This window comes from Elephantulus edwardii, unplaced genomic scaffold, assembly GCF_000299155.1.
Source record: "Elephantulus edwardii isolate Elephantulus edwardi_28Jun2011 unplaced genomic scaffold, EleEdw1.0 scaffold00034, whole genome shotgun sequence".
Classification (NCBI taxonomy): domain Eukaryota; kingdom Metazoa; phylum Chordata; class Mammalia; order Macroscelidea; family Macroscelididae; genus Elephantulus; species Elephantulus edwardii.
This window is the reverse complement of record NW_006399784.1, coordinates 203,357-222,496: the sequence shown is the minus strand read 5'-3', so window position 1 is coordinate 222,496 and position 19,140 is coordinate 203,357. Positions and strand designations below refer to the sequence as shown.

At 38.9% G+C, this 19,140-nt stretch overlaps 1 protein-coding gene across 1 annotated transcript in view; it reads left to right on the top strand.

Moving 5' to 3' along the window:
• GBE1 (glucan (1,4-alpha-), branching enzyme 1) overlaps positions 1–19,140 on the top strand; it is a 480,806-nt gene that overhangs the window by 303,166 nt on the left and 158,500 nt on the right. Inside the window, exons 9-10 of the mRNA XM_006884483.1 lie at positions 6,769–6,896; positions 13,704–13,802. Coding sequence (XP_006884545.1) covers positions 6,769–6,896; positions 13,704–13,802 — 227 coding nt within the window. The remainder of the gene's footprint in view (positions 1–6,768; positions 6,897–13,703; positions 13,803–19,140) is intronic.

The window sequence follows — 19,140 nt, the reverse complement described above, 5'->3', positions numbered from 1 at the left end:
GCACATAACAACAACAACAACAACAACGACATATGTCTATTAAGTCAGTGATAATTCATAAAGACCCTTCCTTTTTTTTTCAAGACCCTTCTTTGCATTTGCACGCCTAAGAAGAAATGATGTCTTTGAATTTTGGTGCTGGTTAAGAATATTTAATATACCACATTCACTCATTGCTGTCTAGTTGCAGCTGACTCTCCAGGGGCTTTTTTGAATGATGTCAACCTCACAGGACTACAAATGCCCACCTTTCTTCGGGAGCAGCTGGTGAATTCAAAGCAGCTTCCTTAGATTAGCAGGAGCACCTCTCTACAAATGAAGCCACTAGAGGTTCCTGTTGAGTTGTCCATGAAATGCCAGAAGAACAAGTAAATCTCACTTGGAGGAAGTATAACCAGGGTTCCCCTTAGAAGCAAAATTGATGAAATCTAATCTCATATACAAGCATATGATATTTAGGAGTTCTTGCAAAAAAACATATTGCAGGGAAGAGTGGAGAGTGAGTCAAAGTGTAGACAACCCTTAAGGGGAAAATTGACATAGTGACTGTAGCAATGCATTTAAACCTAACAGTGATCAAGTGGATGTTATAGGATAGGAAAAGATTCAGATCTGTTCTTCATAGGATTGCAGAGACACAAATCATTAAAAAGATATCTAACAACAACACATTGGCAACAATAACAGCAAATTATAAAGGGAAAATAATGCTCAACTTTGTCCTGAAGAGTCACCCATTAATTCAAAGCACCAAACACACCCCCCTTTTTTTATGTTGTTAATTCTAACATTCAGGGTGATTTATCATTGAATTTCTCTGTAGCCTTTTCCAAAATTTCTTCCTTTTTTTTAATGAAAGTGTTGAATTTAATTGGAAAATAAAAGTTTTTCCTGAAGTTTTAATAATATTTGTGGTTAGCTTTACTGTTTCTTAGTCTTGGTTCTTTAGAGAAACGAACACAATAAAGCAGATAAATAGACAGATATAGAGATATTGCTGTTGTTGTACTGTACCATTGAGTCACTTGTGAATCATGGCAACCCTGTGTGCAGTAGCTCTGGAACCTGTCCTATCCTAAGCCAATCTCACTGACTCTGACACCTAATCCTACTGCCCTAGTTATCATCTCTATCTTATCCTGGGTCTTCCTCTACTGTGCTATCCCTCTACCCTTCCAATCGTGATGTCCTTCTCCAAAGACTGGTCCTTTTTGGCCATGTGCTCAAAGTATGTGAGCTGAAGCTTCGAAATCCTTGCCTCCAAGGAGAAATTTGGTTTCATCCTCTCCAAGGCAGAACTATTTGTTTTCCCGGTGGTCCATGGTATGTTCAATGCTAATACTCTTCTCCAGCATCACAACAGAAAGACATCAATTCTTCTGTGATCCTTAATCATTATCCACCTCTCTGATGCATAGAAAGTAATCATGTAGACCATGGCCTGGATCAGGTGCACCTTGATCTCTAGACTGACATCATTGCTCTTTAACACTCTGAAGAGGTCTCTGACAGCAGGCTTCTCCAGTACAATTTGTCTTTTGATATCCTGACTGTTAGTGCCAGGAGTATTGATTATGGGGCTGAATAAGCTGAAATTGTTAACAACCTCAATCTTTTCTTCATCCATTGTAGAGCTAATTGGCTCAATGGTGAGAATCTTTATAGAGATAGATAAAGAGGTATAAAGATAAATATAGATTGATTGACTTCAAGGGAATGACTCAAGTGTTTATAGGGCCAAGTTCCAAAAATGTAAGTCAAACCTCAAGAGAAAGGAATCTGGGGAAGCAGAGTTCAAGTTGTCAGTAGGCAAGCAGTGTTTTAAGCTGTTGGTTTCGGAGGTTACTGGCTTCAGAGACTGACATGTCCAAAGGGTAGTAGAAGATTGACTTTACATATTAGCAAGTCAACAAGTATAACAGTTACTGAAAAACTCTGGAGACTGGTAAGGCAAGTGCTGTTGTTGTTGTTGCTGATTGCCTTCATGTTGAGCATGACTTATAGCAACCGTACGAACAAAAGGCCTCAAGCCCCTCTACATTTATTAAAGTTTATTAAAGTTCATAGAGTTTCTGGAGGCATGTTATTTATGAAGTGGATGCCACTCCTGCTTCCAAACTTGTCATAGTATGTTAATGTTGTTATGTGCCATCAAGTTGCCTGCAATGTATAGCGACCTTATGTACAGCAGTTCTGAACCATTCCCTGTCCTGAACAAGTCTCACTAATTCTGACACACCAACCCCCATTGCCCCAATTGCTGTACCAATCCATCTCATCTGGGGTCTCCCTCTCCTGTGCAGTCCATCCACCCTTACAAGCATGATCATGATGTCCTTCTCCAAGGACTGATCTCTCGTGGCCACATGCCCATAGTAAGTGAGGCAGAGCTTCAAAATCCTAACCACCAAGGACAAACTTGGTTTCACCATCTCTAAGACCTATTTTTTTTTCTTGCAAGTCCATGGTATGTTTAAGACTCTTCTCCAGAACCACATCTCAAACTTCTTCTGTCATCCTAAGTCATTGTCCAACTCTCTGAAGCTTAACAAGTAATTGAGAAGACCATGGCCTAGATTAGGTGCACCTTTGTATCTAGACTGATATCATTTCTCTTCAGCACTCTGGAGAGGTCCACAACAGCAGATTTTCCCAATGCAATTCACCTTTTGATTTCCTGACTGCTGTTGTTGGAGTGTAGATTGTGGATCCGAACAATCTGTAATTGCTAACAACTTCAATCTCTTCTCCATCTATTATGGTGCTTTCAACTGGTGCAGGGGTGAGAACATTTGTTTCTTAATGTTGAGCTCAATCCATACTGAAGACTACAGTCAAATGTTGAGCTAACAGAAAGCTTTCTGAATTTCTTTTTTTTTCTTTGCCAGAGAGTCTAAATATAAATACTATGTAGGCCATACACTTGAGTTGTTATTATCTACTGCCATGTTTGGACCTACCCATAGCTGACCCTTCAGCAGTTTCCTGAGACTGTTAATTTCATGGCAAGATGTTACTTTTTTCCTGTGGAGCATATGGTGGATCCAAATCATGTTCTTGTGTTGCTAGCATAACTCCTTACTATTAGACCACCAGAACTCCCTAAATCAGAAAATGGGTTAAATCAGCCTTTTATAGTTGAACTTTTAATCTTCCTTATTAACATCAAATTATTGTTATTAATGTTTGCCATTGTACTGAGTCAGAACAGACTGATAATTGAACTTCCTGTGGCTTGTCAGAGGTAGTAAATCATGTGAGAGAAGATTGGCCATTAGAATTTATAATATAGAGAATAGTTAAAGTATACTTGAAAGGTTAGAGGGTTAGCATAGACGCATAAGACCAGCAGTGTCATTGATTGCCCAAGTGGCTGTGGCAACTGGGTCAAGTGTGTCTGACAATGAGATTGGCTCATAATAGGGCAAAGTTCAGAGCCATTGTTTGTAGGGTGGCTGTTAATCATAGTAGGCTTGATGGCACATAACAATAATAACAAGTAGGGTCATGGCTATACTGACATGGTATACAATAGTAATCAGAACAGTGGACAAATAATCCTTAGTTAAAACAATTTGGCTACATCCATAAAAATGTTTAATATTTCTGAGTTTTACTCAAGCAGTACCATATAGAATAGTAATTTTTCCCGAGGAATCATTGTTAACTACTCTTCTAGGGAATAAAGTAATATGGTACAACACAAAATTGATAATTAATCCAGTGGTAACTGGTTATGAGTATACTTGTTGTATGCTCATGGCATTGAGTTGTATGGAGATTATTTTAGGGATTATTGAGCCATTTCTCATTGACAGCACTTAGTAGTTATCGGGGGGGGGGTTGTTTGGTTGGTTTTGGTTGTTTAAATTAAATGCTTTTAAATGTTTTAAATAAAAGTGACACAAAACAAATGAATGTCTATCTCATTGATTTCACATGCAAGCAAGATTCTACTGAAGATTATACAAAAACGACTGGAACAGCACATCAGCAGAGAACTACCAGAAATCCAGGCTGGGTTTGAAAGGGGTCGTGGTACTGGGGATATTCTAGCTGATGTTAGATGGATCTTGGCTGAAAGTAGGGAATACCAGAGGAATGTCTATCTGTGTTTCATTGACTATGCAAAGGCATTTGACTGTGTAGATCATAACAAACTGTGGCTGACTCTGAGAAGAATGGGAATCCCAGAACACTTGATCGTTCTAATGCGAAACTTATACTTGGACCAGGAGGCAGTCGTCAGAACAGAGCAAGGGAACACTGCATGGTTCAAAATTGGGAAGGGTGTATGCCAGGGATGCATCCTATCTCCATACCTTTTCAACCTGTATGCAGAACAGATTATCCGGGAGGCTGGGCTCTATGAGGAGAAATGTGGGGTCAAGATTGGTGGATGAATTATCAACAATCTGCGTTATGCAGATGACACAACCGTGCTTGCTGAAACTGAGGAGGACCTGAAGCACCCACTGCAGAGTGTCAAGGACTGCAGCCTACAATATGGATTGAGGCTCAATGTCAAGAAGACAAAGATTCTCACCACTGGACCAATTGGCAGCATCAGGATGGATGGTGAAGAAATTGAGATTGTACACAGCTTTACTTTGCTTGGCTCCATAGTCAACAGTCTTGGCACCAGCAGCCAGGAAATTAAAAGGCGCATTGCCATGGGAAAGTCTGCTGTTAGGGACCTCTCCAGAGAACTGAAGAGCAATGGTGTCTCCCTAGAGACTAAGATGCATTTGATACAGGCCATGGTCTTTGCAATCACTTTTTCTGCATCAGAGAGTTGGACAATGACCAAGGAGGATAGAAGGAGAATTGATGCCTTTGAGTTGTGGGGCTGGAGAAGAGTATTGAGAATACCATGGACTGCTAGGAAAACAAACAGATTCATCCTGGAAAGGATTAAACCGGGTGGCTCCTTGGAGGCAAGGATTCTGAAGCTCCGTCTAACATACTTTGGACATGTTGTGAGGAGAGACCAGTCCTTGGAGAAGGACATCATGCTTGGGAGGGTGAAAGGACAACGCAGGTGGGGAAGGCCCTCTATGGGGTGGATTGATTCAGTGACTGGGATAATCGGGATGGGAGTGTTGGAGACAGTGTAATTGGCACAGGACAGAGCAGAGTTTAGGGCCGTTGTACATAGGGTTGCTATGAGTCGCAGGTGACTCGACGGCACATAACAACAACAACAACAACAGTTGTGATGGGAATGTCTGCTGTTAGGGACCTCTCCAAAGTACTGAAGAGCAGTGATCTTTGCAATCACTTGTTATGCATCAGAGAGTTGGACAATGACTAGGGAGGATAGAAGGAGAATTGATGCCTTTGAGCTGTGGTGCTGGAGAAGAGTATTGAGTGTACCATGGACTGCTAAGAAAACAAACATATTCATCTTGAAGAGGGTTAAACTAGGCGACTCCTTGGAGGCAAGGATCCTGAGGCTTCGTTTGACATACTATGGACATGTTGTAAGGAGGGACCTGTCCTTGGAGAAGGACATGCTTGGGAGGGTCGAGGGACGGCGCAGGAGGGGAAGCCCACTAGAAGGTGGTTTTATTCAGTGACTGGGATAATCTAATCGGGACGGGAGTATCAAAGACAGTGCGATTGGCACAGGACAAAGCAGAGTTTAGAACTGTTGTAAATAGGGTCACTGTGAGTTGCAAGTGACTTGATGGAACGTAACAACAACAACATGCTTGCCAGTAAAGAGATAAGAGACTTCCAGTGATTGGATGTTCAGAAGCAACCATCAGCTTTGTCTTCTGAGACACCTCTGAATGGGTGAACTTCTAACCTTTTCATTAGCTACTGAGCATGTTAGGGTTTTGCACCATCTAGCTCTTCTGATACTGGAAGAGCCTAAGATGACATCCAACTTAAATTTCCAAATCAACAGAGAAACAACAACAAACAAATTGCAATAGATATATATGGTACCATTTTATTGTGATGCACTCAAACGTGTATATTTTATGCAGTGCTTATTTTGAGCAGTCACATTTATAGGTTTTAGAAATACAGATAGGAGCAAAACAGATGCATTTTCTGTCTTTTCAGAGCTTATCTGGTAGCAGAAAAAGATACCACAAGTAAATATATATTCACTGTGCTCCTTCACAGATAAGTATTATGAAGATACATTTTAAAAGGAATCGCGAAGGTGGTCAAGGAAGGCCTCTCTGATCAGATCTGGCTGAGCAGATAGTTTTAAGCAGTGAACTGAATGGAGAAAGATAGATGTATTGCAGATAGTACCTGGATGAGGAGTCAGTACAATAGTAGTTGATGGAAATGTTTCAAGTTTTCAAAAGAAGCAAGAAAATGAATGCCTATATTAATGAGTATCTTAAGGAGAAAAACTTGAGAGGCATATCCTGTTTTCTTAATAGTGAATATAATAACTGGAAGTTGCAATTGTGTGAGACTGTTGTGGTTAATGTTATACATTTATGAAATTTGCAAAATTTGCATGACTTTTCCTACATTTTTGACCAGAAAAAAAAATGTTTCAAAATTTTGTCTGTTTTTTGGTAAGCCAAAATCATACTGCAGGAATGCCTGAACTCCAAATATTGGCATAGATTATTGTTCAAAGAGAGATACCTATTTAATAATTACACTGTGTGTTCTCATTGCAGTTTGTTATAGTAACAACTGCTAACAGCAACCTAATTGGTGTTTGCATTTGTGCAGAGTTAAGACATGCATGTTAACATAATTCATACATATTGATTTTCCCTTTTTTTTTAGGTCAAGGCTTTTCAGGTGATTATCATGCATATTTTGGATTGCAAGTAGATGAAGATGCATTGATTTATCTCATGTTGGCGAATCACTTGACTCATACTTTGTATCCAGAGTCTATAACAATAGCCGAGGTAAAGATATAAGGTCCTCTGATCCCTTTCATAGAGAACATCTTGTCATTAAAATATTTGAATAATTAATTTCATGTTGTCAATACTAGCATAAATGCAACAACATCCTGATTCTAATGCAACTACCCTGAATGGCTGGTACATTATTTAGGATTTCTTGTTTTCCTATTAGGAGATAATTTACACTAATTAATTGTCACCATTCCATCATTAAAAAGATAATGCCAGTGGTTAGAAAGTAAAATGTCCTAATCAGTGGACAGGTCTTTCCATCATGAGACCTTTAGCAGAGAAAAGAATTGAATGTTAATGTCAGTCTATGTACTCACCCCCATCTTCTTTCTTTTCTGCTTTAATCATTATAGATGTTATGGATCACTGCTTGCAAGCTTCTTTGAAACCATTCTTGTTCTGATGTGATTACCTTTTTTGTTTGTGTTATTGCTCTCATATTGCCAAATGTTCACCAGTTATTCATGATTACTGAAAGTTCATGATTAACTGTCCCAAAACTGCACTGTAATTATATAATTTGGTTTACACATAATTGACAATTCCCCTCTTGGTGATAAATGTGATAAATTAAAAAGTTTGTTAAATGCTTATGCTAATTTAGATTTAGTACTAAAATTCCCCTGGTCTTCTGAGTCCGCTAGCTAGGAATTATTATTAAAATTGAATTTAGCAAGTTAAAACTGTTCTATACATAGTATAGTGTTTAGCATGTAAAATTAACGAGACTGCCATCAACAGAGTCACGGTGTATTTTCATGTTATTTGTATTTACTTTTCTGGAATAAAGTCGAAAGTAACTGTCTCCTTTCTATAAAATTCAGAGTGCTTATTCCTATTTACTGCCCATTAGTTTTCAAAACCAGAACTATCCAACTTGATCAAATTCCTGATTAATTTATAGGTAAGAGAAGATAGTTTCTTTTAAGTCCAATGCTGACTCAATATACTCTGGAATTGAGTAATAAATAAATAAATATAATCAACAAAAACACTGCTCTTAAGAGAGAGTCCATGTTGATTCTTAGTGACCTTAAAAGACAGAATATAACTGCTTCATAGAATTTCTTAGACTGTAATCTTTATAGAATTAGATGACCACATCTTTCTTCAAAAAAGTGGCTAATGGGTTTATATTTCTGACCTTTATTAACAGCTGAAGCTTAGCAATCAGGTGTCTTTGGAAATAGAGCAAAAACAAATAAACAAACAAAACAAACAAACAAAAAACCCACTGCCATTCAGTAGAGTCTAACACATGGCAACCCTCCATTGGGTTTCCAAGACTATAAATGTTTAAGAGAGAATATGGCTCGTTTTCTTCTGTGGAGCCCATGATTGTAGATTTGAACTGTAAGCCTTTTAGTTAGCAGCCTGGTACGTTATACACCATGCCACAAGGAACTAGACCAAGGGGATCTGAATTCTCAAAATAAGTCTTAAGTAGAAGTGAAAACAAGAATTGTTATATGATTTTGAAACTCAGTATGATGTCACTTATGTTCCTTGCAACACTTGATCATAGTTTATGGATGTGCAAATAACTTGGCTTCAAGTAGTATTGTGTAAAAAGAGCAAGGACCATCTGGGAATGGTCATGTCTGACCCTTAACAACTTCACCAAGGGGAACTGTCCCAGTCAATAAGATCAATAGCACAAAACCCATTTCCATGAGGTCAGACATGTCTCACACTCACCTATACCTCTTTCTACTCATCTCAGTACCAATCTTATGGTGTTGTTGGGTTCCAAATCCACTGTAATTGCTCACAGACCACACAGAACAATGTTAGGTAAGTCAAAAGGTTATATTCAGGTTAATAGCAGGATACCACAAAAGAGCTCCCAATAATTATTCATTCATAGGCACCTCAGTTTTGAGCCTCATGCTTTAGCCCGGTTTTTCAAAGCTCTCAGTCCTGCCAGTATTAGCCTTCTCAATCCCAGTTGTTCAACATATTTAGACAAAAGTTCTTAGCTCTGATTCCAATGATGTTGCGGTCCCAAGGTCTCATCTCATCTCAAGTCTCTAGTTTGACCAAGGCTGCTTTTGCCATAGGTGATATTGTTGTTATTAGGTGCCATTGAGTCTAATATGGCCCATAGTGACCAGTGACCCTATGAACAAAGGATCTGTACCTTGTTCTATTCTGTGTCATCATCACACTTTGTGATACACTAGAACCCATTGTGGTAGTCACTGTGAAACCACTTGGCTAATTATCTTTCTCTCCTTCATTGACCCTAGTCTTTCCAAACATCATGTCCCTTTCCAAGTAATAGCCTCTCCTAGCAACATGTCTGAAGAATGTGAGGTAAAGTTTTATCTTTGCCTCCAAAGAGTGCTCTAGCTACATTTTCTCCAATACATATTTGTTCTTTTAGCAGTCTGTGGATGTTCAGTAGCAACACCACAGCTCAAAGGCATCAATTCTTCTGTAATCCTTATTCCAGCTCTCCAATGAATAAGAAAGTGATCAGAAAGACCATGGCCTAAATCAGACACACCTAGCCCTCAAAATGACATCATTACTCCTCAATAATTTGCAGAGATCTTAAACTGCCGCTTTCCTGGTGCAATACATCTCCTTATTTTTTTTACTGCTAGAACCAAAGATACTGATTTTAGTACCAAGTAAAATGAAGTTATTGACAGTTTCAATCTTTTCTCCATCTATCATGATGCTGTCTATCAATCTCCTAGAGAGCAGCCTTTGAATTTGAATCACATGCCTCTGGGTTGGCAGCACAACCCCTTACCATTTAGTCAACAGAGCTCCCTGAATAAATATATAATGTTCAAAAATACTTCTGCAGGGGAGGCGAATCCTTACGACAGCCTATCACTGCAACATCACTAGTCATCTTTTAATTTGACTTTGTGAAAACTCTTGGAAAGCCATTCTGTCTATAAGTCCAATGTCCTGCATGAGTCTGTTGTTTAGCACATACTCAGCTAATGTTAGAGTACCAAGTGATGCAGTGAATCACTCAACTGCTAAGTAAAAGTTTGACAGTTTTCAGCCTCCTGAAAGGCCAGAAAATTTGTTCCTGAAAGGTCACAGTTTTAAAAATCCTATGGAGAAGAGTTTTTCAATGTTGACATGGTGTTGACATGAACTGATATTGACTGAATGAGAGTTACTTTTGTATGGGCTCCTAGATGTGTTTATAATGAATGAAGTCCCTATAGTATCTGTGAAATGTAACTCATATTGCAACAGATATCATTTCATTTTAGTATTTTCATTTTTGTTAACTGCATGTATTATTTCTATCTTATAAAATATTATATGGAAATAAGATACTTTTCTCAGCACTGGGCTGATTGGCAGCATCATGATGGATGATAAAGAGATTGAGATTGCTGACAGCTTCAGTTTGCTCAGCTCTACAGTTAACGCTCTTTGTATCAGAAGCCAGGAAACTAAAAGACAAAATGCATTGGGAAAGTCTGCTGTCGAGAGACTTCTCCAAAGTACTGAAGAGCAACAATGTCATTCTGGAGACTAAGGTGCACCTGATACAGGTCATGATCTTTGCAATTACTTGCTATCAGAGAGCTGGACAATGATTAGGGATAAGAGAAGGAGATTTGATGCCTTTGAGCTGTAGTGCTGGAGAAGGATATTGAATATAGCATGGACTGCTAGAAGAACAAACAAGTTCATCCTGGAGAAGGTGAAGTCAGGCTGCTCCCTGGAGGCAAGGATTCTGAAGCTCCGTCTGGCATACTTTGGACATGTTACAAGGTGTCGCTTGGAGAGGGACTTCATGCTTTGTCGAGTGGAGGTATAGTACAGTAGAGGAAGACCCTTGATAAGATGGATTGATTCAATCCCTGGGATATTGGAGAATGTGTGCTGGAGACAGTAAGATTGGCAAGGGATAGAGTAGGGTTTAGGGCTGTTGTACATAGTGTTGCTATGACATAACAAGAAGAAGAAGATACATTTAAAATAGATATTATGTTCTTATGAGTGTTCTGGAAGTCTCAGGGTTAACAATGTTTAACATGGAAAATTTCTACTTACCCTGTAAAGTAATGTAAATTTGCTCTCACTTTGAAAAATTTCAACCAGACCCCACTCAGAGTAACTTCATTATAATCGAATTCCCCCATTGCATGTGATATTTTTAAGTAATTGGAATGACTTTTCCTGGGCTTAAGTCACTTAAACTTTCTTACATACATTATTAGGAATATATTTCTTTCATAGTGCAAACAGTCTGTGTTTCACTAATTGCTACATTTACTAGTAGTTGTCAAACACACTAACACAATAAATTATTTTGGAAGTTCAGACCATCAATATATTTCTTTCCCCTAATTTCTTTGTTTGTTTGAGGGTTGGCTTTTGGAGGGTTTTTTTGTTGTTGTTTCATTTTATGATTATTATTAATTTTTTTTGCATGTAGAAGTGTTTAGAGATAGTGTTATGGCAGAAAAATATTTGAGTTGAATCACAGAGAATATGAAATTCCTGTAGGAACGAACTATATTCTAAGAAAAATTTGAGAGTGATATTTGTAGAAAAGTTTGTGACACAGAAAAGAGAAACTAGCTGAAAGGGGCTGAAATAATTTGTTACACCTACATGTTTTGCTAAATCAGAGACTATACCAGATAGTTTAACATATTTTTGTGTTTGATTGCTTATAAAAAGTTCTACTGTTGTAGGAGCGGCCATTTCTGGCCTTCACTAACTCCATGAGGAACAGCTGTTGCCCTTTACAACACCCACAGCACAAAGCCAATTCCAATGAAACAGATGTGTCTTCATGTTCCAAATCTACTCCTACCAATTCTAGTGGCAATTGCTCTTTCCAGAGTTCTCATTCCTTCTCTGTTACATCTACTAATCCATTACAATAACCACACAGAGCCTGCAGGCATATTCATGATTATGGGGTTTATTAGGGAAATTAACAGTCAGAACAAGATATAATTCTTTAGTCAGGACAGCTTCTCAAGCTTGCCCGGAGGCCTTTTGGTCTTCATTCTGGCAACTTTAGGTCAGTGTTGATAAAGCTTTCTCAGTTCTGCCAATTATGATGTCTGTTTAGGTATGTTGCCAGGAGGGACCAGTCACTGAAGGAAGACATCGTGTTTGGAGGGGTAGAGAGACAGAGCAGGAGAGGGAGGCCCTCGATGAGATAGACTGACACAGTAACAGGGGTAAGGGGAGTAAGTGTGTTAGAGGCAGTGAGATTGGCTCACGATAGGGTAGGATTCAGAGCTATAATGTGTAGTGTCACTACAAGTCACAGTTGACTTGACGACATATAGCAGCAACAACATCTTGTCTTCCAGCAAACTTGAGTTAAACCTCTCGGCTTTGGCTTTGACTCTTTAGGGTGGCAGTCCCCAGTCAGTTCTATCTCATATTGGTCCTTTATTCTCCACTGCTGCTTCTGTTGCTCACTTAATGGCACAGGCATCTCTAGTTCAAATAGATATGCAACTGGAATCTCCAGTTCTTTCTAGCTGATAGATTCACTTCTGCTTTAAACCTGTTCTATTTAAGTCTAATGGCATCACAGTCATCTCATTGCTAGTCTGTGTTGTTGTTGTGTACTATCAAGTCAGAATTGACCCATAACAAACTCTGTGGCAGGTTTTCGACACATTTAATCACACGGGAGGAGATTGCCCATCCTTCTCCCTCAGAGAAGCTGGTGGATTCAAAACACATACCTTCAGGGTTGCAACACATCTGTTTTCCATTAGGCCACCAGAGCTCCCTCAATCATAGTCTGCACTCCTTTTTGTATGTTTCTAGCTGAGACCCGATACTCACCTAACTCATATCCTTAGCTTAATCCCATTTAGCCAGCCAGGTGATGAAAATCAGGGCAATGGACTGGGAAAGATAGTTTGCAGTCAACTTATTGCACCACAGTTGTTTATCCATATTCAAGATGATTTGACGAGATTGGCAGGCTCTGTGCCAAATGGCCCAATATCTGATTCTGGCTTATGCATTAAGAAGTCTATGTCTCTAGAGATCCATCACCACAATCACCCGAAGTTTATTCATCTCACAAAGAATATCAACTAAATAAAAACGATGGCAAAGATCTCTTTCAAGTGCAATCTACAGTAGTTTAAACTAACTATACTTAACATTTCAATAGATTTCCATTCTAAAAGTCGATATGAAAAGAACATGTGTAATCAAGAAAAACCATACATATGTGTGCGTGTGTGTATTTACTAAAAATGGTAGCTAATGAACAATGTTTATATAGCATGCTTTACAAGTGTATTTGAAGGACTAGGTACATAATACTAGGTTTATAATAGTTTCTAATACTTAGTTTTCTACCAGTTGCTGCCAAGTCAATTCCAAGTTATTGTTACCCTCCTGTTACCTAACAATAATCCTATGTGAAACATAGGATTTGTCACAGGTTTTTTGGGTTTGTTTTGTTTTGTTTTTTATGACGTGTCTCTTGTTGAACTAAAACATCTCACATTTGGATTAGCAACCAAGACTTAATTTGTTTTCACTACCTTCGGACTTTCTTGTGTTAATGATGTGATGCCAAATCGAAGGAAATAACATCAAAAGCAATTCCATTAGGGATTAAAAATTACCTGGAGTGAAATACTATATAAGAAGATCTTCTTTGAAAGATAACACGTTCTATTTAATGTTGATGCTTATATAGTTGTACATACAAATTCACTTGTTTATAAAAGCCCAGACTTCAATATTAGAAAAAGAAAATTAAAATTTTATAAAACTTGGACTGATATAAATGCCTCAATGTGATTTTCTTTGTTTTAGGATGTTTCAGGAATGCCAGCTCTGTGTTCTCCAATTTCCCAGGGAGGGGGTGGCTTTGACTACCGATTAGCCATGGCTATTCCAGACAAATGGATCCAGGTAAGAGTTTATCTAAATATTTTTAAATTTGAGTGTTGTGTTTTTTATTGTAACTTTGGTTGTGATTATTGGTTACAGGTGGTTGTTGTTGTTGTTGTTATGCGCTGTCGAGTTGTTTTCGACTCATAGCTACACTATGCACAACAGCCCTAAACCCTGCTCTATCCTGCGCCAACCGCACTGCCTCTGACACACCCATCCCAATTACCCCAGTCATCGAATCAATTCATCTCATAGAGGGTCTTCCCCTCCTGTGCTGTCCCTCCACCCTCCCAAGCATGATGTCCCTCTCCAAGGACCCGTCCCTCCTGGCAACATGTCCAAAGTATGTCAGACGAAGCCCCAGAATCCTTGCCTCCAAGGAGTAGCTTGGTTTAATCCTCTCCAAGATGAATCTGTTTGTTTTCCTGGCAGTCCATGGTACATTCAGTACTCTTCTCCAGCACCACCGCTCAAAAGCATGCACTCTCTTTCTGTCCTCCCTAGTCATTGTCCAACTCTCTGATGCATACCAAGCGATTGCAAAGACCATGGCCTGTATCAGGCGCACCTTAGTCTCCAGAGAGACACTGTTGTTCCTGAGTGCTTTAGAGAGGTCCCTAACGGCAGACTTTCCCATCGTGATACGCTTTTTGATTTTCTGACTGCTGGTGCCAAGAGTGTTGACTGTGGAGCCGAGCAAACTGAAGCTGTGAACAATCTCAATCTCTTCGCCATCCATCCTGATGCTGCCAATTGGTTCAGTGGTGAGAATCTTTGTCTTCTTGACATTGAGCCTCAGTCCATAATGAAGGCTGCAGTCCTTGACCCTTCGCAGCAAGTACATGAGTTCCTCCTCAGTTTCAGCAAACAGGGTTGTGTCATCTACATAACACAGATTGTTAATAGATCTTCCACCAATCCTGATGCCACAATTCTCCTCATAGAGCCCAGCTTCTTGGATAATCTGCTCTGCATACATGTTGAAAAGGTATGGAGACACGATGCATCCCTGGCGTACACCCTTCCCAATTTTGAACCATGCAGTGTTACCCTGCTCTGTTCTGACTACTGCCTCTTGGTCCAAGTATAGGTTTTGTGTGAGCACTATTAAATGTTCTGGAATTCCCATTCTTCTCAGAGTCAGCCACAGTTTGTTATGATCCACACAGTCAAATGCCTTTGCATAATCAATGAAGCACAGATAGACATTCTTCTGGTATTCTCTGCTTTCAGCCAAGATCCATCTAACATCAGCAACAACATCCCTAGTACCACGACCCCTTCTAAACCCAGCCTGGACTTCCGGAAGTTCTCTGCTGATGTGCTGTTCTAATCGTTTTTGGATAATCTTCAGTAGAATCTTGCTTGCATGTGAAATCAATGATACTGTTCTGTAGTTTCCACACTCAGTTGGGTCACCTTCCTTTGGAATGAGAACAAATATAGATCTCTTCCAGTCAGTTGGCCAAGTGGTTGTTCTCCAGATTTCTTGGCACAACTTGGTGAGCACATCCAGGGCAACATATGTTATTTGAAATACTTCAATTGGTATACCATCTATTCCTGGGGCCTTATTTTTTGCTATTTCCTTCAAAGCAGCTTGAACTTCTTCCTTCATCACCATAGGCTCTTGCTCATATATTATTTCTTTAAATTCCTCTGTATCTGCCAATTCCTTTCTCTATATATTCCTTCCATCTTCTTTTAATACTTCCTGGATCATTTAATATTCTGCCCAAAGCATCCTTGATTACAGCAACTCTAAGTTTGAAGTTGTTCTTCAGTTCCTTGAGCTTAAGAAATGCTGAGCGAGTTCGGCCCCTTTGATTTTCCGACTCTAGCTCCTCGCACATTTCTTTGTAGTATTTTGCTTTGTCATCCGAGCAGCCTTTTGGAATCTTCTGTTCAGCTCTTTAGTATCTTGAATTCTTCCTTGTGCTTTTGCTTCTCTGTGCTCCAGTGCAATCTTCAGAGTCTCTTCTGACATTCATTTTGGTCTTTTCTTCCTCTTCTGTCTTTGTAATGACCATTTGCACTCTTCCTGGATGATACCTTTGACATCCTCCCACAACTCATCTGGTCTTTGCTCATTAGTGTTCAAGGCCTCAAACCTGTTCCTGAGATGATTCTGAAATTCAGGTGGTGTGAAATCGAAGTTACAGGTGGTACAATTATTTAATTATCCTTCTAATATGTTAACGGGCACTGGTGGCCTAGTATGAAACATGCTAGACTACTAAACTGTGATTTGTCCATAGTTTGACTCTTCCACATGCTGTTCAGGATAAAAATGAGACCTCCTTCTCCAGTAAAGATTTACAGCCTTGGGAAAGAAGGTTGTCCTGAGTCAGAATTGTCATGAAGATGGTAGATACTAGTTGTTGATTCTTGTGACTATACTTATACTTCTAGAGTTATTTAGTGTATTCACCCTTGTATAATTAAGACAAAATGACATTTATGTAATAAAAGAAACTGTTTATTATCAGTTTAATGTATGAAACTTTAGTGCTGTAATTTTAAAAACACACTAAACTCTATCAAAGCACTTCTTACTGCCTGAAATCATTAATTAATGTACAAGTTATTCTCTAAGTCTTCACATCTGCCTCAAAGTATAGAATTGTTCAAAATACTAGTAGGTCTTCATTGCTCTAGGATAAACACTCAAGAGTACAATAACTGGGTCATACAGTAGCTCTGATGACATAATCTGTAGAAAATTGTACTGCTAGCCCAAAGGTGGCATTGCTCTGGGAGAAACAGTCATGTAGGGGAATGATGTACAATTTTTAAGCTCTGAAAACCTTTTAGGGGGTCAACTCCTTGGTGGAAATGGGTTTGAGTATGAAATTAGTATAGTAATAAAAAAATGTACAGTAGCAGTATAATATGTTAAGCATTTGGGATGCTAATTGAAAGGTTGGTGGTTCAAATCTATAAGCCAATCCATGAGAGAGTGGTAAATATAAAATCAAACCTGTTTCCATTTAGATGTACAGACTTTGAAACCCTGTTGAGTGGTTCTATTTGGCCATATGGTGGCTTTGAATTGCGGTTCATTCAACAGCAGAGTTAGTTAATTAAAAAAAAAATAGGGACTGCATGTTTTACCATTTTGGAAAAAAATGTTTTTAAAAAAAATTATATGGCTAAGCTGTCTTCCAGAGTGGCTATTTGTTATTGCAAAAGATGTTGCCACTGTTTAATCAGGAAAAGTTTTGATCTGTTGTTGACAGGGTTGCAGTGAGTAGAAGTTAACTCAATAGTACTTTACAACACCCAAAATATGTGTGTAGTTATATCATATTGATTTAAAATTAAATTTCCCAAATGACTGATTGTATTCAACATCATTTTGTTGAATGATACAAAACATCTCTTCTTACACTTACTTGCCATCTGTATACTCTTGTCAGTGAAAGATCTGCTTATATATTTTCATCTTTTTTATTGTAAAGTTTTTAGAGTTCTTTATATATTTTACATTCAAGTTTTTGTCAGATATATACCCTAGGTTGACAAATATTTGCTCCTAGTCTGTCATTTCCCTACCCAGACTCTACATTGGCTTGCTTGCATGAAGTTTTTCTATTATTATTATTACAAAGTGGAGGCCAATTTATCAGTTTTTCATTTTCTAGAGTATATTTTTGATGTCAAGCCTAAGAACCTTTCTTTGATCATCGCTAAATCCTGGATATTTTATCTTGGTTCTATTTTTATGTGCTTATGTGTATTTTCATTGAAGGTTTTCTAGTTTTAAATTTACATTTAACTTGAACTAGTGTTTAGGTAAAATAGAAAACTAATGTTAGGTTAATTTATTTTTCTTTTTGTCTTTGGATATCCAAATGTCCCATTGAAGTATTTATTATTTCATTTTTAGGTGGAAAGTTTACAAATCATATCAATCTTTCATACAATCATTTGTAAAAATTTGTCTTATACCATTCATTACCATTGTTGTTGTTGTTGTATACTGTAGAGTTGGAACCAACCCATAACTAACCCTCTGGTAGGTTTTAGAGGCACTTAATAGAATGAGAAGAGATCGGCCATACTTCTCCCATAGAGCAGCTAGTGGCCTGGAACCACGTTTTTGGGACTGCAGTGTAATTTCTTGCCATTATAGAATTAGTTACAATGTCTAATCAGCCCCTTCACAGAATTATTTCCTTGCCAGTGTCAAATTCAGTCTTTCATTGTTTTTGTTCAGACATTCCTCTAGGTGGTATAGCCCTGGTGTACAAGTTGCCGTCCTGTGGTCACTTGTGGTTGCTGTGAGGCTGAACACTGTGGCACGGATGTGTCAAATGCTTCAATGTTTGGCCACCAATGCGGACAGAGAGTGGGGTGGAGCTCCCGCATTAAACAAGCGTGGAAGGAGGAGTGGTATCCACTTCCACAATAGCTTTCCTCCGGAAACCCTATGAACCTGGAGAGAGGATGAAAGGCACCCAAGTGTCAAGGACTCTCCTTCGTAGGGTCGCTATGAGTTGCCTGCAACTCGAGGGCACTTAACAACAACAACAACAGTGTCAAATTAATTGAACATATATGTGTATATATTAGTTTACAAAAACTAAGAGCAGTAGTGTTGTGGGTAACATGTTGGTTTAAGAGTTCAAATCTATGAACGTTTGTTGCTAGAAAAAGAAAGGCAGCCTCCTTCTATGAAGATTTACATGCTTGGATATTTATGGCAATGGTTTTGGGTTTTGGGGAATATCGTTGATGCTGAGCCTCATTACCATAAATCTGGAGACTTAAACCTACACAAATTATAATCTTAGATATATTTTAGATGGTCTTAGATCTATGGGTCAGAAGTTGGAAATGTCTTTTACTGAGCTAACATCAGCATATAAGCAAGGCTGTATTTCTAATGGTGATTGTAATTTTTCCTAATTTTTTTCTGGCTTCTAAAATCTGCCCACATTCTTAGCTATTGATGGATGCCTTTTTCCATCCACAAAGCCAGCAAGTTGGCACCTTCAGTCCTCCTCTAATTTTGTTTTTGTTGTTGTTATGTGCCATCGAGTTGCTTGAGACCCATAGCGACCCTATGTACAACAGGTCTAAACTCTGCTCTGTCCTGTGCCAATCTCACTGTCTCTAATCCCGGTTGCCCCAGTCACCGAATCACTCCATCTCACAGAGCGCCTTCCCCTCCTGCGCCTGCCCTACACCCTCCCAAGCATGATGTCCCTCTCCAAGGACCGGCCTCTCCTTACAACATGACCAAAGTATGTCAGACGAAGTCTCAGAATCCTTGCCTCCAAGGAGCAGCCGAGTTTAACCCTCTCCAGGATGAATCTGTTTGTTTTCTTAGCAGTCCATGTCACCCTCAGCA